General features: G+C 39.9%; 1 protein-coding gene across 1 annotated transcript; it reads left to right on the top strand.

Moving 5' to 3' along the window:
* Nucleotides 1-860: 860 nt before the first annotated feature.
* On the top strand, nt 861-19,588 carry csgalnact2 (chondroitin sulfate N-acetylgalactosaminyltransferase 2). Its single transcript, XM_066692722.1, has 9 exons — nt 861-1,065; nt 1,608-1,854; nt 7,654-8,922; nt 10,821-11,037; nt 11,545-11,646; nt 12,320-12,498; nt 13,062-13,156; nt 13,798-13,879; nt 15,360-19,588. Exons 3-9 carry the CDS (start codon nt 8,271-8,273, stop codon nt 15,650-15,652), a joined length of 1,620 nt encoding a protein of 539 aa, XP_066548819.1. The 5' UTR covers nt 861-1,065; nt 1,608-1,854; nt 7,654-8,270; the 3' UTR covers nt 15,653-19,588.
* Nucleotides 19,589-24,071: the final 4,483 nt, after the last annotated feature.

The raw sequence follows: 24,071 nt of genomic DNA, 5'->3' as shown, positions 1-24,071 counted from the left end.
ATCCCAATTTCTCTGTAAGGACTTCAGTCGTGTGCAGGAGAGGTCAGGGAGAGGGCCAGTCTAACATCGCCACACGCTATAAACAGGCTAGAGAACTGCAGGTGCGTTTCTCGTGCTTCTCATCCCTGAATCAAGACTTTACAGTGCTCTGCAAAGATGATGGAGGACATGCCCACTAATTAATACATTTGTGCATTTTAAATATTAATGTTCACTTACACAAAGTATTTCAGCAACTGTAAGTCTCAGTTTAATGTATCTTGAAAGCTTTCATTTGAACTCATTACACTTCGAAAAACAACAACATTACTTCAGCTTTGGGCCAAATCCAGGTATAACATAGAGTAGATCCAGAAATGCAGTATGTAGGAACAAGCAGTACATTTGTTTTAATTGCTGGTGAGGGTTTTTTGACAGCTAAATTAGTACCAACATTATTCAGAATAACATTTAAAAAGCTTGCCGGATGCACCTGAAATAGTACATGTTCCACTGTTCCAATACAATATTATAATGTACCGGGTAAAGGTGTATAATACAAATACAGACAAAACAATTCTTCAAAGTATACTTTGCAGTACACTTTAATACTCAACCAATATTTGACTTTTTATGCTTTGTCAAAAATTTGTATTTGTTTTAATTATTTCACTGTATACCGAAGGTGGCATATTTGCTCAAGCGAATAAGGCAATCGTGGTGACAGGCAAGCTCCCTTTGTCAGCAGATAAATATTGTGCAAGTGGTGTAAAGTTACAGAAGTCAAATGCCTGTTTGACACTCAAGCATGCCAAAAATGTGAGGTTGTTCACCGAAAGTTGACAGCACTGCCACGTCCACAATATGGATGCCAATGGACAAGCAAGTGTAGGGGCACTTCTTGCACCAGTCTTTCTTGGGAAGCAGTATATTTATTATTACACTTCTCAAGTGAAAGGAAAGAAACAACAGAGGTATTTTTCAGTTTTTGCTGGTATTACCTGGTGTCAGTGCTTCCTTGGGCAGACATGAAATCCAACAAGGCACCAGCAGAACAACTGGGGTGAACTGTCTTGTCCCAAGTCCGTGAGTAAGACCCTCTTACCTTAAACATCTATTTAGACACCTGAGGCGCACTGTCTGACCCACCCTTTTACCACTAGCAGGTGTCTTCGGCACTACAAAGTTAAGAAAAATGCGGTTCACCCAGAGATCATCTTCAGAATAAAAAAAATCATGCTCTACTTGGTTTGATATTATAATCATTCAGGTGTAACAGGTAAGAGAGCATCACCGAGGCGAGATAACTAATTGTGATGGCTCCATTCAGGGTCTTTCATGTGAAACATTACCCTCGATCCACCTGTGCAATCTCCAGTTTCTCCACGCTTGCACTCAAATCATAAAAAACTTCATACTCATGTATAGCCCTGATGGACCGGTTTAAAGTTGGGTTTCACTTTGTGTGCTTGTTCCAGGATGTGTGGTTGTGGGAGCATCCTATATGCCTCATAATGTGTACTTTGTCACTTGTTTGACTACCACAAGACAGGTTTCAATAAATCAATGATGTCATGGTTTAATACAAATGGATGCATTTTCTTTTCTTTTCCCCCACTTAATAATAGGATATGCGATAAATAAACCACCATAAAGCATGAGTGGACTTCATCCCTGCAGACGGTGCGGCTCCTTTAAGACGCGCTGCTCTGACTCACTTCCCCAGGCAGAGCGGAAGTCGCCTCAGTCCCGGCGCAGCTCCCGCAGCCGACGAGCCGCATCTTGCCCGTTTCCCGGCGCTGCCACTACTTCGCTACATTGTCATCCACGTTGGCTGCAGGGCATCTTCAGACAGCACCCTGTTGTTCATGAGTTGTGAGTATTGCTTTCTGTCGCCTTTGTTAGCGCCTGCCGTTTCCAGCCCGGGTCCGAGAGGCACTCATTAAAACAGTTGCTGAGTTGGACGAGGCTGGCGCGGTGGTGTCCGGCAGGGCTGGCACATCCAGGGCACACGATGAACTTTTACAAAGTTGCTTCCAAATAAGACGTTTGTGTCTTGGATCAACATAGCAAGGAGGTAATGAAGATGGACATGAAAGGGGAAGTAGTTTCGTTGGTTTATTGTCTTCCTGCCCCTCTGACATATGCAATGATTTATACAGCTAACAGGCGAGACCGTTTTATCTCCTGAATAAAGACGTGATTGCAATAAAAGAGTAGGTCGTGCTGTTTATATCGTGATGTGCATTCACTGCTGGGTTTGAAAGCTGGCAGGGGCAAAGGGGCAAAGTTGCAATCGCTGTTCTTGACCACGTAGCAGTAATAAAGCATCATCAGCAACATTGCATATGACTTGGACAGGCAGATGGGTTAACCATCCACTTCAACAAAATCAACTAAAACTAGTGCCCAGTGAAAGGTTGGATTTGGGTTGGTTTTGATCAGTTATCGTTGCTGATCACCCTGACAAAGTACATGTATTGTCTTGAACTGCATATATTCTTTATATTTCGAAGCTGTTCTTTAAACTCATACTGTTACAAAATGCATTAGAAGCATCAATATAATTGAATACTAAACTTGATTTTGCAACCTGTATTTCATCCCCCCAGCCCCATAAGTTGATCTAGCCACTTATTGAGCCGTCTTTAACAACCCACTTCTGCAGCTTTTGCATCTACAATAGTTATAACATGATTTTGATTGACACATTGGCCACTGATAGAGCTGAGAGACTCCTGATCTTTGTTCCAGCATTGTTTATGTGCCCAGATCTAGCAAGGATTACTATATGTGCATTACATGGCAAATGGACTGAATTTGGTGACCATGCTCGAAGCATCTCATTGTAGGCCTTGTAAGTGTAAGTGGCATCATCTGAGACAAATCCATTTCAAATGTGTTTTAACAGTTCACAGTGCTCTGTGCCACCGACAAGTAATTTAGAGTGCAGATGAATTGTGCCTGCATAATAAAGCTTTCAGTTCAGAGGTACTTGGCAGTCCTTGTGCGGCACAGAAAAATGTCTCTGTCAAGTTGTAGCTTTGTAGCTGAACTTTTTCCCTTTGTGTTTTTTTCCAGAAAACGTAATCTCACCTGTGTCAGTTTCAGCCTTTTACTTTAGGCTATATCTTTCTGAGATATTAAATGTCATTCTGTTGTTGTGCTCAGTTAAATGCTTTTTGATTGAGATGCCAATTTGTCTAGGATTCTCTCGGCTTCTCTTTAAATATGTCAATTTATTGAATTCAATGAATTCGACTTAATTCTAATTAGAGCTTACAAAACCTTACAAATCCCCCAAATACAGTGCTCTTTCTCTGTTGAACTAAGATAGTTGTTCAGCTTATTTGATACACATGATCGTCAATAAACTCACTTTATCCCAGTGGCTGAACCCATGTCCACCCACTGTTTCCTCTTAACGTGAAATTAAAGTTGTGAATTTAGGACATGTGGGAACTTAGAGGTTTCCAAAAGCAGCACCAGTAAGCATGTAGGTACCTGAGGAACAGTTATGGGAAAGACCGAATGAAAATCAGGCAAAGAAAAATTAAGTAATCTTGTCCTTCTGTCTAAAACAGCTAGTATCTCACATTTTCATCTGAGACTTGCTCTGCAAGTCAATGGTTACTTTTTGTTTGTTTGTTTCTATTCAGTGCTGTGTGTGTGTAATGTCCTAAGAACACAAATTGTCCTCTGTCTATAGTATGCTCTTCTTAATTTGTCAGTTTCTATTTTTAGGCTAGAAAATAAAGCCTTCAACTAAAATTGGATTTTCAGTAGGTAGGCCTAAATGTTTAGGCTACATATTCCCCATTGCAAATGCACAGCAATGATAAAGATGCATCGTTCTCCTCATGCACATTCTGTCCACAGGGGAAATGTCTCATTTGCATGACCAAGAAATGACTATGTAATGCTAATCTTAGTTAAATTATTCAAGGAATATTTAGGGGAAAATGCAAACATAGTCTAATGTAAAACAAATGAATTGAATGTAGGAACTGAAATGTTCAATGTTATTTTATTGTACATAAATAGTGTTGAAAGATCTATTTTTAACTTGTAAACCTGCTGAAGTTAATTAAACCATGAAAAGCCATGATAACGTGATGGATTTTTAAATTGCATGTTTTACAGGACTTTCTTTTATCATGAGATATTTAAATCCTCACATGGAAGTTTGAATAACAAGTTGAAACTTTATTACATTAATTGTTCTGCCTCAGAAAGCAATTCACATTAAACTGCTTTTCGCATTATGTAAAATAATCTCAAAAAACGTAGAGATGACAGATCAATTATAATAGCAATTTACAGGTGGGATGAGAAACACGTATAGCTGGCTCATAAAATATGCAATCTCTGACAGCTTTATCTTAACGGTAAGCATTGCAATTTCTGCTTCCTGTGCAGTTGTCGGCACTTTATGCTGTTTCTTTTAACGGTTTGCAAAAACGCCATACTTGTTACTGTTTGAAGTGAAATGAAGCTTTGAAGTACCCCAAGTTTTCTGAAATTTGGAGATGTTCTGCATATTAAAGTTGTGATTTAAATATTTCAATTTGTTTTGACCAGTCTACCCTGGGTTTTAATATATACGAACTCATTCTCCCCCACTTATAAATGATCAATGATGTTAAACTGAGAAAAAATAAATTATATATTTTGTTAGTAAGATGTATTTTATGTTATTATAAATGTCTGGGTATCCATGTTTCAAGATGATGAAATTAGAGAAATGAACAATTTGGAAAGAAACCAGGCAACTGAATATCGATTGAGGTCAAACTCTGTTAAGTGGCTGCCTGGTTTCTGGCTGTTATCAGCAGTAGCATGAAGGAGAGTGGCTCATAAGATGTTGAAAAGCAGATATGTTTTTCAAAAGCGTGTGACACAGCGATGGGTTATCTTGTTTCATATTAAGACTCAGGCCTGTCTTTTTCAGTGCATTATTCAGCTTTATTTTGTTTAAGATCCTGTTGCATCCAGGCTATCCTGCCAACACACATCATTATTCCCTGTCCTTTTTAAAGACTGGACAGTTCGGTGTTTAGAGTTCACTTTTTCAAGCTTGTATCACTGGTACATTATTTTCCATTACATGGTTAAAAATGAGCTGGACACTTCTCAGAGGTGCAGTAGTCATGGAAATTGTGGCATAAAGGAGAAATGAATAGTAAACCATTTTTACAATACTGCCAAGACATACTATAACTGGATAATGGGCTTTTCTTCTGCATTAAAACCCTCCAGCACCTACTAGAACCAGGGAAATGATTCACAAATGAAAGGAAAGGACAAATGCCAGAGCCAAGATGGGAAATGAGAGGCTTCACAACAAAGGGTAGTGAAATTAAGCTGTGAATTGACTTTCTTTTCAACACAAATGAGGGAGACTCTGTAATCTTAATACCCCTACACAAAGAAATGGGTATTTCAATATTATACTAGTCAAATGGATTTTACTTCGTTCAGTGAACAGGCCCCCCTCAGTGCTCATGTGCCATAGTATTTTCCAGCTGCATTCATACAGCCCCACATGCTACTGTCATTAGATTTACTGAGACCAATCTCGTACACCCAACTCCTAACTGTAACTGTCCCCATGTGAGCTCTGCTAATGCTCGGAGTCTCTGCTAGTCCAGGAACTTTTTACGCAAGTGCTTCAAGAAAATGTGCCAGTCTGGCCGAGGTATCATCACCTACAGAGCTCTGCAGTCAGCCATGCCAGACGGTGGTTTCCATCATCGATTAAGTAATGTCAAAGCACAGAAACACAGCAAGACTTGTACTGAAATCTCTATCGGAGACTGCAAAGTTATGACCTAGACCAGTGGCGTGCCGTGCCTTTTGGCCATGGGCCTTCATCAACATACAAATACTCTGCCTCACACTCATACATTCACATGTCACACACCAAGCCTGCAGCGCACATCCATTATGACTGCACTGTGCCTCAAGTAAACAACTTCATCCCAGTTCCAGAACATAAACATACATGACAATCTCTTTTTTCAAATATAGCGCCACCACTGGCACATTGGTCTATGACAGGAACTCATTGAAGGCCCCAAATGATGTAAAACTGTTGAAAATAAAAGCCCACCCACAGCATGTCAAAATATGATTGGCTAGTCATACAATCACTCCAAGGTTACAGTGCTATACAGTTATATAGCAGCTTTTGGAGGCCCTTGTGGGAGGAGCCAACACTATATTTTTACCTAGTATTTTCATTTCAGCATTTCTTATGGATAATGCTCTATTATTATCCCCATTCAAAACTTCAGGGGGGAGATAATTGGAGGATCCATTTAAAATTTGGCTTTGCTAATGATAATATCAAAATTCTATATTATTCTTAATACAACATATTTTTCTTTCATTTGATTTATCCTTGGCCTTCACTGACCTACACTGACAGGGGCTCAGAAACCAGACATTTAATTTCTGCCACTGAGGTCACTGAATTAGAACCAGTGCCAAAAATGTGTAATTCCTACACAGTGTGTAATGCATGTGTGAATAACCACACTTCACTTAAGCGAGGGAAAATTTTCATCATGAAATGTTATAAACATGCATGCAAAATAACGACAAATGCTTCAGGCAACCAGTTCAGGGGTCAGAAGTTAATCATTGCTGTTATTATACATTTGCCTGATTCTGCCCTCTATGCATTTTGGAGTTGGAAGGCTTGCATAATCTGATTACAAATACTAATTTAAGAAGTTAGCTATTTGTCAAGGCCAAAGTACATTTTAGGAGCTATTACAAGTAATTTTAACCATGTGTGTATATTGTATTTATATAGCAAAATGATGTATGGTTAAAATTATTTGTTATTCCCCTTCAAACCTAGAATAAGTTAATTCTTGACTCTGAGTAAACAAAGCATCCGTGAATATTTTCCTTTATGTTTGAGATGAATCATGAAGGGAAAGTGACATTTAGGTGTGAATTGTTTTATTCGAATGTTAGCGAGTGTGTAAATTTCAGACATCATAAGAGACCAACAAGAACTGTCAAGAACCATGCCTTGAGTTCACGATCACTAAGGCCCTGTGAAATTCACAAATACATTCAAGTGACCACTAGATTTATATGGGAACCTCAAGATATCAATTAAGCAGTTGGTTAAATACTACTACTACTATGTAGGCCCTATACTAGATTACTTGTTTATCTTTATTGTAAAGGCAAGTGAGCTTACCTTTTGATTTGCTTTTATTTGACCATATATTGGTTACAGTTATAGTTATTTCACAGTTTTTAAGCATTTTTTATTCTATTCTGCGATGTAAGAATTAGCACCACTTGAAACGTTTGATGCATGATACTGTATCAGTCCATTGTTATGAAATATATTTTTCAGTCTTAAAGTTAAAGGTCGTTTTCTGGCTCAAGGTCCACTTTTCAGCTTTGTAGGCTGGCTGTGGTCAGTAAGATACCCCAAACTGTTATTAAATCCCTACCATCACAACAACAATGCAAAAGAATGCCAATTATATGACCAGTGTTTATTTCCTAAATTACATTTGTAACTTTGACTGGAATAAGCGTTTTGGTAAATGTCTGTGCTCTGTAAAGCAGTTTTAAAACCATTTAAATAATCTATGGATGATACTAATATACACTTCTTTCTCTCTCTCTTTTTCCTGTACCTAGTCTCAATCTTTATTTTGCTGACTAAGGCCGTGGGATCACATGGACTGTTTTCTTCATCATGTTGCTGTTGCTAGGTGACTGCTGCAATAAGCGGGAACATTATACTCTTAACCCGGATCCCCAGGAACAGAATTCAGATGAGCCGGTGTTTTACTTCGCCATGACTAACCTTTGAAATTGTGGACTGTGGGATTACATTTGCATTGTTGTGGTAACCTTGTTCACCTGTGAGTTGCACAAGTACTTCCAATTTAATGATCAAATATTGTGTATAGCTTACAATTTTTCTTAGAGGTTTGAATAAGGCATGTGGATAGTATATGTGATTTCCCTTTTACAGCATTGGTGTTTTATACTGTGCAGCGCGGTTTTCCTGGGTTGTGTCAGAAATAACTGTTGATCATGGAGTGGACGACGGGTGCGTACAAAGAACGGCACAAGCTATAGCTACTTTAGTCCTAAAGCACTTGCTCTTTAGTCAGTCCTCACTCTTGTAGATTGAATTCACTGACATTCTTGGTTGCACAAGGGGAAATTAAGTCCTCTTAAAGGTATTTTCCAGCAGATTTGGGCCAGAAATGCCAGGTTTTAGGCTATAAAACGGAGTACTCTTCACTATGCCTAGAAGAAGCCTGACCCTGCAGGGCCGGATTCGCTGGCTGCTCCTAGGGATCCTTCTCTTCCTCAGCCTGGTGCTGTTCACCTATTTCCTCGAATGTACCCCTCCTCCCAACATCAGCTTGGCTCTGTCGGGGCCTGGGGTTGAACCGTATGGCAAAGAGTACTACCAGGCTTTGCTTCAGGAGCAAGAGGAACGTCACCTCAATAGAGCCGCCAGCCTGAAGCGACAAATCGCACAGCTGAAGCAAGAACTCCAGGAGATGAGCGAAAGGCTGAAGTCCCTGCAGGACAAAAAAGGGACGGTGCCCCAAGGCCACATAGGGAACAAGGACCAGGAGCCCAACGACCTCCTGGAGTACCTCCACTCACAGATCGACAAGGCCGAGGTCAGCACCGGCGCACGGCTGCCCAGCGAGTACGCTCTGGTCCCCTTCGAGAGCTTCACGGCCACCAAGGTCTTCCAGCTGGAGATGGGCTTAACCAGACACCCCGAGGAGAAGCCTGTGCGCAAGGACCGCAGGGACGAACTGGCCGAGGTCATCGAGGCCGGCCTGGAGGTCATCAACAACCCCGACGAGGAAGATGGGCAAGAGGAAGATGGCATTCCCATGCAGAAGCAGGCGTACACCGAGGTCGACTTTGTGGAAGGTGGGTTTGTTGTGTGCTTCACTTCACAAACCCATTTCTGGTGAATTTGTAGAATTTGTACAGGTAAAGATTCTTGTGGTGCCTTTTTGCTTCAATTACTAGTGATGTTGTAGAACAAGGTGATGATGCCAACATGAAAGCAAAACTGTAAACCTCTCCTAGCAACAAAAGGTAATGATGTACTTGCTCTTTCCCAGATTCTGTATTGACTCGAGTAAAAGCCTTTCAAATTTTTGCTGAATTTTGATGCATGGCACACACACAATACAGCTTTTTATTTTTATAAGTAGCCTTCGTTTTTGAAGACACTTATCTTTCTTCAGTCAGAGATTCTGATATTAGAAAAACTATAAGCTATTCGTTTTCTCGCTTTAATCCTAAGAAATTCCACCAGGTTTGAGCCCTGAAGAGGCTGCATTACTGATCACACATCTAGGTGAGATCTTTACATTTCACAGACCAGTGTCCACATATTGAACCAATTCTGTGTGGGTACTGCACCTCTGTTTTCTGTTGTAGGAGCAGATAGAAGCACAAAGTTTTTTTTCCTGTCATATAGCAGGCTTTTGACAGATGCAGCCTTCAAAACTGATCTTAAAAAGCATTTGCTCTTGCCATGTGCAGTTTCACTATGAAATATTTATGGAGAAAACAGTTTCTGTAGACAAAGCATTCTGTGAATATTTTACTGTATCCTACAGTTCATCTTCCCAAAATTAGTATTTGGCATGCCTCTATGTTTGTGGTTGATCTTTTTTTTTCTGTTTAAATGTGTTGTGGAGATGTGGCCTTTCAGATATTTTCTAAAAAATGAATTTGGAGCTTAGTCTGTCAGCTCTCCAGCATAATGGATATTTGAAAATGCTATAAAGAATTGTTACAGAAGCAGGCATATTTATATTTTAAGACTATGATGGGAAGAATGCCAGCAAGAAACTTCAACATTAATGACTTTTTGCCACACTCAATAAATAGTCTACAAACCACAACATGGCTTTTTCAACGATTAAATATTTATGTAAGAAACATGATCTTAAAAGGAGCTGTGCTAAACTGCTGTGTCCTTTTATGTCCTTACTTCCTGTATCTTTAGATCTTTTTATCTAGGCAAGAAGGCAACAGAAGCCATCAAAATGTTGTCTGTATAACATTTAGCTAAATTTTAAGAGAAACTATTATTCTGTGACCTTTTTATCAATCTACACCCTGAACAATATAGCTGTACAAACCTGGCCTTCTAACCCTCTGATTTGTGTACGTGGGCAGATTATTCGGGAGATAGCAGGTTATTTTACTTTTCTGTGGTGACCCCAGCTGTGTGGATGCCCTAGAAGGCCATGTGGAAATTGCCCAAGATGAACTGTGCCTTCCTGGGATTAATTGCTTGGAAACATCTGCTCATTAGGTTCATTAGATTAAAAGAGGATCTAGTTAGACATTGAAGACCTTGCAGTCCCTACCAAATCATATGTTCATGCAGTCTTTTTTATACAAAGATACAAAGGAATTTTCTTTAGGTTGATACTATAATAATAATAATATGGAAAGGGACAAAATCAAAGAATCAAAGGAAAAGCATCCAGGGGTACCACCAAATATCTTGTTTTCAAAATTACACTTTTCTGTTCATCGGCATCTGATGTGCTCATTAAACAGTGACAAGTCTATGATTGCAGCAACAGAAACCCTTGAATAACATGACCCTAATTGACCAGCTTCAAAGTGAAATGCACCTGGTCCTACCTGGATTTATCATGAAAGATTTTGTCTTTCAAAATTAACCAAAGCCTCTCCTCAGGTTGGTCACCTGACCGTACATGACGATTATTTGTTTAGAGATGCTTTAGCATGTGTTGATGGTTTTTGCTGAGCTTAAATCCTCCTGTCTGTTTGATCAGGGCTGTACCGCACAGAGCGAGATAAAGGCACCATGTACGAGCTGTTCTATCGAAAAGAAGACGCCGATGATTTCCGACACGTTACTTTGTTCCGTCCGTTTGGCCCTCTGATGAAAGTGAGGAGTACTTCTGTAGAGGCTGCCAGCAGCATCATTAACATTATTGTGCCGCTGGCGGGGAGAACAGAGGCCTTCGCTCAGTTCCTGCACAATTTCAGGTGCGACTCTCCAGTTATTTCACCCTCTCTAGTCTTCTAAGGTTTGATTAGCTTTATTAAGTCACAAATTAATTGTTTTTACTTCTGGAGGCATTAATTGACATTTCAAAACATACATTACTTATTTCGTGTCCATTTCGCTTTGTTTTCGCATCTGTATTTTAAGTATTTATTTGAAAATGTGTGTGTTGCAGAAGAACGTATTTGCATGCTCAGTGTTATGCTCTTAATGAATTTTGGTCAATACATGTTTTTGTTTTGTTTTTTCCAACTATAAACTTAGCTGTTATACCTACCTAGAACCTAAAGCAGTTTAATTTGCTAAAATGCTTCACAATCGAGACGGAAATCAATGTATTTTATGTGCATGGTACATACCTTGGTAACTCTATATTGATATGGTTTGTAGGTTTGGATTACTTGGATAATTTAACATCCCAATGCTGCTGTCTAACTTTAAAGAAGAGAAATGTTGGACTGACACATCTTCATGCTCTGTGCTTACAGGGAAGTGTGCCTGCAGCATGACCGCAGAGTCCATCTCACGGTGGTCTATTTCGGGAAAGAAGGTCTACTGAAAGTAAAAACTATCTTGGAACAAACAGCCAGGTTAGTGTTCTGCAAATGGGACTAATGGCAGAGAACAAGATAGAAATGACAGTGACTGAAATCCTCTCTGGCTCCCAATGAACCTGAAAACATTCACAGGATGGCATTTGGCATAAACAAAGCCCACGCTGCAGTACAACTGAAATGACAGTGATTAAAGTGCTTCCAACATTTTAAAAGGCACTCATTAAGGCACACTGCTTGATTGACAGGTTTTGTAAAGTGTTTACAAAGAAACAGACACCTTAACGGGTAAGGTAGGCACAACAGCACTTAAGAGTTGTTAAAATTAGAATGGCACGGACCTCTGTTTTGTTCATTTTTTGTTGTTTTTTTGTTTATATTGATTTGGCAGCATTTTCTGAAAACCATTGCAGAATAAAGGTCAATGAATAGTCCTTCATAAATACCTCAACTTCAAAATGTACTTGTATAACCAGAAGAAACTGTGATTTTGTAAACCACCTATAAAGGATTCTGCAAATAGTTTTAGTTTATTTATTTTTTTGACAAATATAGTTTATATTCAAGCAATCATTCTTCTGTCCAGGAGATTCTGAAGTTAAAAACGTGATGTCAGATGTTAAAACGTGGAGGAAAAATGCCCTTTTGCTACATTCCATGAAGAAAGGGTTTAACTTGTATTTTTTTTTTTTTTGGTTTCTTTCCCCAGGGAAGAGAAATTCACAGACTACACCCTGATCCCTGTGGATGAGGAGTTTTCGCGGGGAAGAGGCCTCGATATCGGAGCGCACGCCTGGAAGAAGGGCGACGTACTCATGTTCTTCTGTGACGTCGATATCTATTTCACTTTGGAGTTCCTCAACACCTGCCGCCTTAACACGTATCCAAGTAGGTTGCCGACCTGATACATCCGTAGAGGACTCTGTTATTATAGCGTGAGAGAGGATATTTCCCTGTTTTGCCTTCGCAGTTTTAAAATGATAAATTAATAAATCTAGTCTAGTATATGGCTTGCATGCTTGACTTCCACTGCAATTGTGATCGAACACCTGTCCTCAGTCACTGTGGCACGTTGAGGCACATCCACATTTCCATCCAGTAATGCTCTGAGTTTTATGGCTTTCCTTAAGTGTCCCCATTCATCAAAATTGGCTTCTACACAGGATTTGCATTGTAAGCAAAACCATTTAAACTAAAGACCATACTTATTTATTGCATTCTGACATGCTGGACTTGAAAGGATAACCATTTTATTTTAAGTAGCAAGCTCTTAGCATTAGAGTATGTCAGCTAACCGACAAGTTGTGATTTCAGTCTTTATCCAAATCATAGATGCATCCCTAACTAATTCATTTGGCAAGTGATTTTCTTTTAACCGATGGATGAATCATTATATTTTTTACCAAATTGTGATCTACATTTTCCAATCACTCTTTCTTTCCCCTCAACAGACAAGAGAGTCTTTTATCCTGTGGTTTTCAGTTTGTACAATCCTGCCATAGTCTATGGAAACCTGGAGCTGTCTCCGCCCGTTGAACAACAACTTGTGAGTACCTACAACAGCGTTAGCAAGCGAAAGGACTGGAACACCCTGGGGAAGTGAATGTGCTTCAATTATAGAAAATGGATTTCATGATGCTAAAAAGTTTCCCCTGAATAATCGCTGCTTTTGAGGAGCCTTTTCAGCATTTCTTTTGCATAGAAAATAGTATGTAAAGCAGTAAGAACAACAGATATTCACGAAGTTTTAAGACTAGGAAATGGGTTTCCCTGGGTACCATTTCCTATAAAGAAAACTTAAAATATCCTAAGAAATTAAAATATTCTTTCTAGACTTTAACAAGCCATAACAGTGGTCTGTACATGGTGTACATTTGCCTGTGTTTTGTGTAGCAAGCAGTGGAACATGTTTGTTTTCCACCAGTGGGTATATATTGTAATTTCCATGCACTCTATGCAAATGGATTTGTTTTCATTCCTCTGTTTCAAAGTAAATCTAATGAAGATAATGTCTAAAGAATTCCCTCTATTTGAGGAATCTTCTTTATCTATAAGCATATCTCTGACAAACAAGAGCATAGCTTCACTGAGAAGGTTTCGTGATCAGACACAGCTGCCATCTTCATTTATGCTCTTAAATGTTGCTTATTATGGACAGCGTGATGTTAAAGTACATGTACATTTTAGGTTCATAAAAAGGACGCGGGATTCTGGAGGGATTTCGGCTTCGGAATGACCTGTCAGTACCGCTCCGACTTTCTGAGCATCGGTAAGAGAAATCCCAATCAGTTGTGTTATTACTGACCTCTTCAGCGAACAGCCATGAAGCACAACTGCCATTACAAAACTTGAAAATCCCTTTTTTGGAAAGTGGAAAGCAAGGTCAATACTGAAAATTTAAATTAAGCCTTTATCAGTATATAGTACAATATATTATGAATACCCCTTACAAACATTCAAGTTTTTTTTTTTTATTGTAAAACTAATACATAGAAAAATATTGTTCCTATTATGAATATAATAATAATGAACATTTCTAGGAATATTTTCTTTCCAATTTTTATGAATTCTATTATATACAATTCATATATTTTCCAAATTATTTCCAACTGTTTTTATAATTACTACCAAGACTTTATGCCACAAGAGTGCAGTACAGATCCAATATATAAGCATTATCAGATGTATATCTTAATATAAAAGATCTAGGCAAACACAAAAGGGTGTTGGTGTTTAAGCAGATGCCATCTAGAGAGCTGACTGAGCTCTACAGTCTGCAGCTGGCATGGTTTAATCCAAATCCGTGCCAAGGTCTGACTGAGGCCAGGACTCCTAGTGGTGGCACTGTATGGACCGAGTGCTGCCGAGACTGGTCCTCCAGGAGTTGGCATGGGATCGTCAATTCACTGCCGGACTCCTGCGGCTGGCCCGGCGCCTGCAGGACTGGACAGTGTCAGCGTCAACAATGCCAGCCGTCCCGTTCTTATGGATTCTGTTTTGGTTCACACTGTGAAAAGGGACGACGTGGCTCCAAGGTTCAGTTAGTCTTTTCGGCTTTCCCACAAAGAGAATCATTTTTGGCAATCCCCAACTTGCAACATTCAAGGCTTTCCAGATTTGTTTGTTTTGTCATTTCGTGTTTTTTACTTTTTTATCATCCTCCTCTTGTGACAATGTTGTGATCCTCCTGTGAAACTGCTGAACCAGCTGAACCAGCTGTGATTTTCATTACCCTTTGAAAGCAATGCCACTTTCATTTTCCAAAGCCATGTGGTTTTCTCAAGGAAATCCAAAACCGGAACTGCTAGAAGGAAATGTTTTTAATTGCAATCCCTTTTTCTCAGAACTCCTGTGGAGGATCTTTCAAGAAATGCTAAAGTCTGCTTCCTTGAACATTTTCTAAGCCATTTTTTCATTAAACCATTATATTGTGACCATCCTTGATGCAGGATTGTTTCAGTGTGTATTCCTCCATTTGTACAGCCTTGGCATTACTAGCTTGAGGAAACAGATGGTAGATAAACATCTGATCAGCATATTATTAAGCAGGAAACACCTGTAGATTCTGGGTAAATAGACAAAATGTAGCTCTAGTATATTAGTGAAGTGAGCACAGCTTTAAATATATAGATTAATAGAGCGTTAAAGTAAACAAATTTGTATTCATGTTACTTCAGTAGATTGCTACTAAGGGGAATTTTCATGCATAAAACAACCGTTCTAAGGCTTGTTTTTTTTTGTTTTGTTAGGAGGCTTTGACCTGGAAGTGAAAGGTTGGGGTGTGGAGGATGTCCATCTGTACAGGAAGTACCTACGCAGTGACCTCATTGTGGTGCGCACTCCGGTCTCTGGTCTGTTCCACTTGTGGCACGAGAAGCAGTGTGCGGACGAGCTGACCCCGGAGCAGTACCGCATGTGCATCCAGTCCAAGGCCATGAACGAGGCGTCCCACTCCCACCTGGGCATGCTGGTGTTCCGCGAGGAGATCGAGTCGCACCTCCGTAAGCAAGCCTTCCAAGCCCACAGCAAGCCGGCCAAGTGAAGGGCCAAGCGCACACTCGAGGGCCCGGTGGCCTCGTACAGGCCGGAGGAGGGGCGGCGATGGTCTTCACTCACCAGTCGGCTAAGCTTTAGTGAAGTGAAGCCTTCTGAAATCTGAAACGGACTTCTATTCACTTAGTTGGACTGACATTGGACGCAGTCAGGAGGACTGGGTGGATCAGACTGACTTGGTTTAATTGGTAGGCAGCTGTGGATTATGAAGGATATTGATTATGGGCTGTGAATCCTAGCTGAAAATCTACAGAAAAGCAATGGACTTTGTTTTATTTATTTCATTTTGTTTTTTGTTGTTGTTGACATTGTCTTAGGGTCCATTCGAATGAAGTAAAACATCTAATCATTGGCCTCTAATCACTTCTGATCCTTGAGACGATCCTGGGTGGATGTGGTTTAGAGTTCTGAGGAGAGGCTGTGGTTGAGTTCTTGGAGGAACAGTAGATGACATGTTGTCTATCAATCGAGTACTCCGTCGCACTTTTGTACAAGCAGCGATTATATTGTGACACGAGTGAATTCAGTTGCATGCTACGAAGTCCTAAAGTCCCCCCCACCATAACGGATTCTCAAATATGAATTCCCACTTCCTGTTCCTCTGCTGCTATTTAGTGTTCTTCATTGAGCTCGAAGTTTTGACCCACAGGATGCTTCTTTGAGTGTTCATTGATTGGTGTGACAGGGTCAGTGTCAAAAAAGAATAATCCCTCTTGGTCATTAGGTATAATGATGTAAGAAATTATTTCTTTCCATCTAGAATTCAAGTAAATAATTCTATAAAATGCACATTTATAGATAATTGACAGTTAATCCTCTGTTAGCTATGTTAGATCAGGCAGTGTTTCCTCTTTTCAGACCCAGTGTATAGAACGAGCTAGTGGAAAATCTCTTTGGAAAGGGTCTGGCATAGAACTTGAATCAGTTCCGTCTAGAAAGTTATGCATGTGGGCTGGTTCTGTTGTGAATTGTTTTGTCTGGTCCCATATGTTTCACATTGGTTTCATGGACTGTTCCATGATTGAGGGACCTTATTTGCACAGATGATTTAAAGGAATTTGTGTTATTATGTGGAAAAAGCCATCCAAGTGGGATTATTCCCTCTTCTAATAACTACTTTAAAGCGAATTATTAAGACCAGGATCAGTCCTGTTTATTCTTGAATGGCAGACAAGAACAAGAAAAAAGTTGGACAATTATAATAAGTTAAAAGGATGATTTGGTATGTTTAAAGATTTTTTTTTTTTTTAATTTATTTATGTGCATCTTATTACAGCCTAATATTGTCCTGCAGGGTACCTGTCACCTATATACATATTCATGCCATATATCAATTTTCAAGACAATGCTTTGCCAAAATTATTTATGTCCTGTTTCTTCAGCTGTTAGTTAGCTAAATGTGTGGCTTTATAAAGTAATTGGATTTGTTTCCCCATAATGTTAAATCAAGCCCAAAACTAAACTGGGGGTCATTTTTAATTTATGCTAATAAAACTAATGTATTTTAACTGCGTTCCTTTCTTTAGCATAAACTCAAAATTATCCCCAGCTGAGGTTTGTGGTAGTTTCAATTCATTTGGCAAGGCTATGCAGGAAAAAATTGGTACCAAAAGGCACTTGAAGTGTACTTGCACCTTAGATTTTCCTGCGATATGCTAAATAGTTGACATACTTTCTCAAGTGTGGGCAGTCCTAACCTTTCAATGTTTTAGTCAGAGGCTGTTAACTTACTCGCTGCCTTATGGGGAACCGGATTCTGCTCATTCTGACCACAAGTAAAAGTTTATCCCACTCTTTATTTTTTTATCAGCCACATCACTTCATTCTCTCCATTGATGTTTCGCAGTTCAGTACTGTGTGAAAGCAAATACTAACTAGGATACTTGAATAGTAAATCTGTTGGGTTCCCTTTTGCAGCCCCTCTTTGTATCGCTTTATAATTCAAAATGCAGTATGTTTTTATAGAGGATGTATTTAATACTTCTGATTGTATAAAATGTGATGCCAGATATGTTGCACTGCTCTCTCTTGGTAGCGGAGTGCTGCTATAGTATTTCAAAGCTATTAATATTGCAACTTTAAAAACCAGAAAGCTCCCTCAGGTACCTGTTCAATCAATTGAATACTTATCAGGACTCCAAAATCTGTTCAAGACTAAGGGCTGAAGCGCTCAAATAAAAGTCATTAAGCAGTCGACATTGTTCTTTTCATGGTGAGGATGATGGCGATGATTTATTATCAAGTTTATATCACATAAATTACATTTTCTGGAGCCAGAATTGTCTCAAATGAACTAAACCAACAACCTGAGCTCAAAAGAATATCCTCAGTGCTTCCTTTTAGCCAACCTTTTGGTTTGCTTTTCATTTTAACTTTCATTTGTGTTCCATTAGAAACCCCACTTTTGAACATAACATTGACACACAACTGCAGTCACACACATGGGAAACTGACACACACTTTAAATGTTATCGAACCCTTAAATATTCAACAATCTACAGCAAACCAAAGAACATCTACCAACCTAGTTACATATCAACATAATGTAAATTGTATCACAGTTGGCTGATTTTAACCACAAATGTAATCCAATGAAAAGGATTACGGAACTAATTTTCTCTTTTCCATCCAGAGAATGTAGCCCTGCATTTCTTAAGCATTTGTGTTTACTGGTGGTAAAAAAGAAATGCATTGAATTATTGCAAAATGCAGGTTAAACCCATTTGCTGATTTTAAAGGGTATCAGATTCTTCTGATGATTTGAAGTGTAAGTAAATATATTTCATATATTTTTAATAATTTATCAAGGGACTGAAAATGTATATACCCTAATGTCTTCCCTCATTGCCTCGTGTCTTTTAATTTGCATGGGGTTTTGAAATGTACACATTGGCGATAATAGGCTACTTTGAGATCTACGTCTCTCAGACATTATCACACTTAAGATGTTTTTTTTGTTTTTTTTTTAACCATAGAAATACTGTGGTTGAAATTGTGATTCTGAATTCCACCCTACTATACAGACTGATAGCAGGGTGGGGGAATCCCAGTCCTCGAGGGCTGCGTTCCTTAGGTACCTTTCAGTCCGCAAATAATGAAGACCTGGAATAAACAGGTGATTATACTTCATAGACATATAATGACTACAGTTAAGTAATTAAGTCCTGAGGTCAAACTAAAATTAAACCCCTGCGGCCCTCGAGAACTAGAATTTCCCACCCCTGGCCTCTAGGGTAAAACAAAACCTTAGAGGGGCAATTCTTATACTTCTGGAATTAAAGACTGCATATTGCAAACTGATCTACCAAGCTTTAGTTGCATTTCCTGCATTTACAGCCTCAAACAAATCAAACCTGATTTGTTGCAAAAGATGATTGAATTATGTTTTTTTTTTTTTAATTTCCAGCTGTTTTGTTGAGTCCAAATGGATCAGGTGCAAGCTGCTATGTAGTTGTTGCTCTGAGACAGAAGGGAAACAGACTAATGTGTTTGGTTTCCTAAGAAACTGACAGCTCTAGAGGACCAGGGTAATGTTCAATAATTAAACTTGTGGAATCTGTGAAGATATGTAAGCTTATTCCTTAATTTACTTCTGCACAACATTGGGCCATTTATATCCAATATTAATTACCTCATGGAAAGCCATCAACCCTGAGCTAACAAGCAATGTGGCCTGTGGCATACCGTGATCTTCAGAATAATCTGAATTATTATTAATTTTTTTAAGTATGTGTATCTGTTTGAAGTAAAGCCCTTCACAAATGTGTGTGTATTCAACTGCTTAGTTTATATTTATTTGTTTGGTAATGCAGTGCAAGATATTATTGTACAATATCTTAAACCATCATATACAGTGCCTATAGAAGGTCTACCCCCTTTCAAAATGTTCACCTTTTGTTGCCTGAATTAAAATGCATTAAAATAGTTTTATTTTTTTATTTTCTTCCATTTATCTACACATCATATTGACATTTCTTAATTAAAAAAATAAAAACTGGCTTGGCTGGATAAGTGTCCACCCCCCTTGTAATAGCAAACCTTAGCTCAGGTGAAACCAGTCACCTTCAAATCCACACACCAAGTTAAGTGCCTTCCACTGGTGTTAAATTGTAGTGATTCACATGATTTCAGGATAAACTAAAATGAAACTTTTTGGCCTAAATGCAAAACACAACGCAAACCTCACACAGCACATCACCCACAGAACCCCATCCCTCCTGTGACGCACGCTGCTGCAGCATTATGTTCTGGGGATGTTTCTCATAGGATAGAAGGCAGTGCTTAATTTGTAAATCAGAAGGTGCTGGAACGCAAAGTGTATATGAGAGTGGAGGGTTGACGAGGCAGGCGCTGTTGGGGGGTGATGGTCAAAAAACTGTGAGGGGGGGGGGGCGACGCTTGATGGTCAAAAACTTTGAGAGCGTTTTTTTTTTTTCACGTTAGGTACCAGATCGGCGCAAATAGGTACCGGAAAACAGACACTCAAATCCCGAGAGGTCCCGGATCCTGTTCCGGCAGGATCCGGCACAAATTAAGCCCTGATAGAAGGTACAGACAAGTCCTTGAATATGATCGGCATTTCCATCAGCACTTCCCTAGGTGTGCAAAGTCACTAGAGACCCATCCCAACAGACTCACAGCTGCACTTTCTGCCAAAGGTGTTTGCACCAAGTATTAACTCAAGGGTGGAAACTTGACCAATTATGATATGTCAGTTTTGTATTTTTAATATACACCGATCAGCCATAACATGATCACCTGACTAATATTGTGTAGGTCCCCCTTTTGCCACCAAAACAGCCCTGACCCATCGAGGCATGGACTCCACTAGACCTCTGAAGGTGTGCTGTGGTATCTGACACCAAGACGTTAGCAGCTGATCCTTTAAGTCCTGTAAGTTGCTCGATTGGATTGAGATCTGGGGAATTTGGAGGCCAAGTGATTCATCAGACCAGGCCACCTTCTTCCATTGCTCCGTGGTCCAGTTCTGATGCTCACCTGCTCATTGTAGGCGCTTTCGGCAGTGGACAGGGGTCAGCGTAGGCACCCTGACTGGTCTGCGGCTACGCAGCCCCATACGCAACAAACTGTGATGCACTGTGTGTTCTGACACCTTTCTATCAGAACCAGCATGAACTTTTTCAGTAATTTGAGCTACAGCAGCTCGTCTGTTGGATCGGACCACACGGGCCAGCCTTCGCTCCCCACGTGCATCAATGAGCCTATGCCACCCATGACCCTGTCGCCGGTTCACCGCTTTTCCTTCCTTGGACACTTTTGATAGGTACTGACCACTGCAGACCGGGAACACCCCACAAGAGCTGCAGTTTTGGAGATGCTCTGACCCAGTCGTCTAGCCATCACAATTTGGCCCTTGTCAAAGTCGCTCAGATCCTTACGCTTGCCCATTTTTCCTGCTTCTAACACATCAACTTTGAGGACAAAATGTTCACTTGCTGCCTAATATATCCCACCCACTGACAGGTGCCATGATAACGAGATTATCAGTGTTATTCACTTCACATGTCAGTGGTCATAATGTTATGGCTGATTGGTGTATATATTCCACTGAACAATGTGGTGTGTAGCTAAGTGCGGAAAAAAAAATCCTAATTTAAATACATGAAACTCTGAGGCACTGACACCACCACTCTTCACTTCATCTACACCAGTGGCTACAATTGACATTATAACTATAATACATATAAATAAAATAAAATAACCAGTGTACAAATTATCGTTGAAAGGTTTTATTAAGTACTATTAAATAACTGAGAAGCTCTACAGTAATTATTACCCAGCTGGAATTGCAATGCATTTTATAAAGATAAAGATTAAATGGGCTGTATGCTGCATGTATGCCAATACAGTTCAGCTCGGACCGCAGCTCTGGACAGCGGGGCGAGTCCGAACCTCCGCCTGTGCATCACATCCATTTATTCTAGATCAGTGGTTCCCAAAACTGTCCTGGGGGACCCCCTACCCTGCTGTTTTTTGTTCCAACTGAGCTCTCAATTCCTTATTGAATAATGTCCTAAATCAGAGACTTTCAATTATTTTAAACAGTAGGGGTTTTAAGTATAGAATTATATTAAAAAACGTATTGAAGAAACAAATATTTTCTTACACAATTTAAAAAGTAAAATCTAAGCAGATTGTTACTTCAATTAGGGTTCAATTAAGTAATTGAGAGCTCGGTTGGAACAAAAACCAGCAGGGTAGGGGGTCCCCCAGGACCGGTTTGGGAACCACTGATCTAGATCATAGGTTTACGTCTCGTTTGGTCTAATGCAGGGGTTTTCAAACCGGTACTGGAGTACCCCCTGCCCTGCTGGTCTTTGTCCCAACCAAGGTCTTAAGATATTAATTGAATCCTTAATTGACCTAAACAAGCAATATAGCATTCAATTAAGTAATTAACACCTAGGTTGGAACGAAAACCAACAGGGCAGGGGGTACTACAGTACCGGTTTGAAAGCCTAATGTGCGGGGAATGCAATTTCTTTCCCCACTGCTATTTATTTTTTGTGCAAACACTGCATTTTTGTACACAGTATATATGCGGTGCAATGAGCTCCCGCTCGCAGCCAGGCGGGGCATCAGTGCCGCTGCGCCACCGATACAGCCACCACAATTACATCTTCTGTCTCCCCACACTAGTGCATCACACCGGCCCTCCGCTTCCCCAGTGATAAAAGGCGCCGGTTTTTACAATTCATCGCTCACATATTAGACCCCACCTATGAAAACCCCATTTGAAACCCAGGTTTCGGGGAACCGCCCGAAAAACGGCGATTCCCCAAAACCTGCCGGCGTGGTAGAGAACGGCCGCCAGCGAAACTCACCCCGTCAGAGGCCGCATCTCGCCTAGGACTGGATGTGGGCTCTGCTGGAGAGGCTCAGGGGCCACAGGGACCAGGGACTGCAGGGCGAGTCCGCGCTGGGAAGCGACGCTTAGCCCGCTGAGCCGCCACGCCAGCGGGGCCACGGCGCGTCTCTGCCCGAGTCCAGCTCGTCCGCAGGGGCCGCTAATTGTCGCACTCAAAATGCTAAAACAGTTAAAGGGGTGAAGACTTCGTTTTGGCACTGCCGTTACGTTATCATCTGAATACAGAAGCCGTGAAATGTCAGGAACTGAGCGGCCTTTTACTGGGTTTTGCAGTTCAGAATCCATGCAAGAAGGGAACAACAAAAAGGTATAACTTTAATACTAAATTCACAGAGTATTTTTATGATGTGCATACTTGACCATAAACATATTGTGCCTCGCTGCTTAGCAAAGATAAATAGCAATGGAAAATAAGGGGGAATAATAATACTATGGATTTTGGATACAGTGCTCTTTTCTTGCTTTCCAATTAATACACACCTTTTCTAACTGGCAGACAGCAGCTCCAGGCCTTGGGGTTGTAGTGTCCTCTGGGTTTTATTCCAATCAAGATCATAACTTTAAATATTTAATTTTAAAGTCCAATACCATTCATGTCTAGTAAGGCACACAGAAAACCTGTAGGAATAAAGCTCTTGAGGACTGGAGGGGCCCATCTCTGCTTGCTATATCCACGTCTTTACTCTCTAGGTGTGGTTGAATTCAATACTGTAATCTTAGGGTGTTTTTTTAACCTTTTGCCTTTCAAATTGCAGAGTTTAGAAAAAGGAAACTGAAGCCAAACCACGCCATTACTGTCTGTGTAAGTACATGAGAAACTCTTCTTCTCTTGGTGGTTAGACAGAGAAAGAACTTGCTAGAGAGAATGCTTCAAGGAAACATCAAATCTCAGTATTTACAGTGTATGATTTTCTTTTAATGTTTTTCAATTTCTTAGGATGCCATAGCAATCCAATAATTTGGTGGGACCACTGTTTAAGTGTTTTGTTAATTTTACTTTGTTGATGACCAATTATAACCTTTAACATTTCTGCATGACAATTGACATGTTTAAGTTTTCAATATACACTCATTAGAGATACAGTATTGGGATGCAAACGGCAGGTTGTCTATGTTTGTTCTGGAGACATTTTGAAAGCAAAATGCCAAATTCAGAGTTTTCACAGCATTTTTAGTTTCTGGTTATTGTAGTTGTAATGTTGGTCCTTAAAATGCACCCTGTATTTGTTTTAACTGCTTTCAAAGATGTATTTATTTATTGGCACTTCTAATTTAGTAGACTGGGCTAGTAGCATCCAGAAAGGTTTTTATTTGATTGATAGACTGGGCTAGTAGCATCCAGAAAGGTTTTTATTTGATTGAATGTGCTCAGGGGATTATTTAGCTCCCAAAACTGTCTTGCAAAATAAAATGCTACTTGGAAATTGTATTTATATCTATCTATCTGTGTATGTAAAGTGCATGTCTTAGTTAAAACCAATAATTGTGTGACTCTGAACTCCACCAAAATTGGTCTTGA

Source organism: Amia ocellicauda, chromosome 20, assembly GCF_036373705.1.
Source record: "Amia ocellicauda isolate fAmiCal2 chromosome 20, fAmiCal2.hap1, whole genome shotgun sequence".
Classification (NCBI taxonomy): Eukaryota; Metazoa; Chordata; class Actinopteri; order Amiiformes; family Amiidae; genus Amia; species Amia ocellicauda.
This window is presented reverse-complemented; position numbering and strand designations above follow the sequence as displayed.

Bases quoted from the DNA above. Each gene is read 5' to 3' on its own strand.
- csgalnact2 (XM_066692722.1), top strand. From the start codon at position 8,271: ATGCCTAGAAGAAGCCTGACCCTGCAGGGCCGGATTCGCTGGCTGCTC. The intron at 11,647-12,319 runs GTTAGTGTTCTG...TTCTTTCCCCAG, and splicing joins ATCTTGGAACAAACAGCCAG to GGAAGAGAAATTCACAGACT. The intron at 13,880-15,359 runs GTAAGAGAAATC...TTGTTTTGTTAG, and splicing joins CTCCGACTTTCTGAGCATCG to GAGGCTTTGACCTGGAAGTG.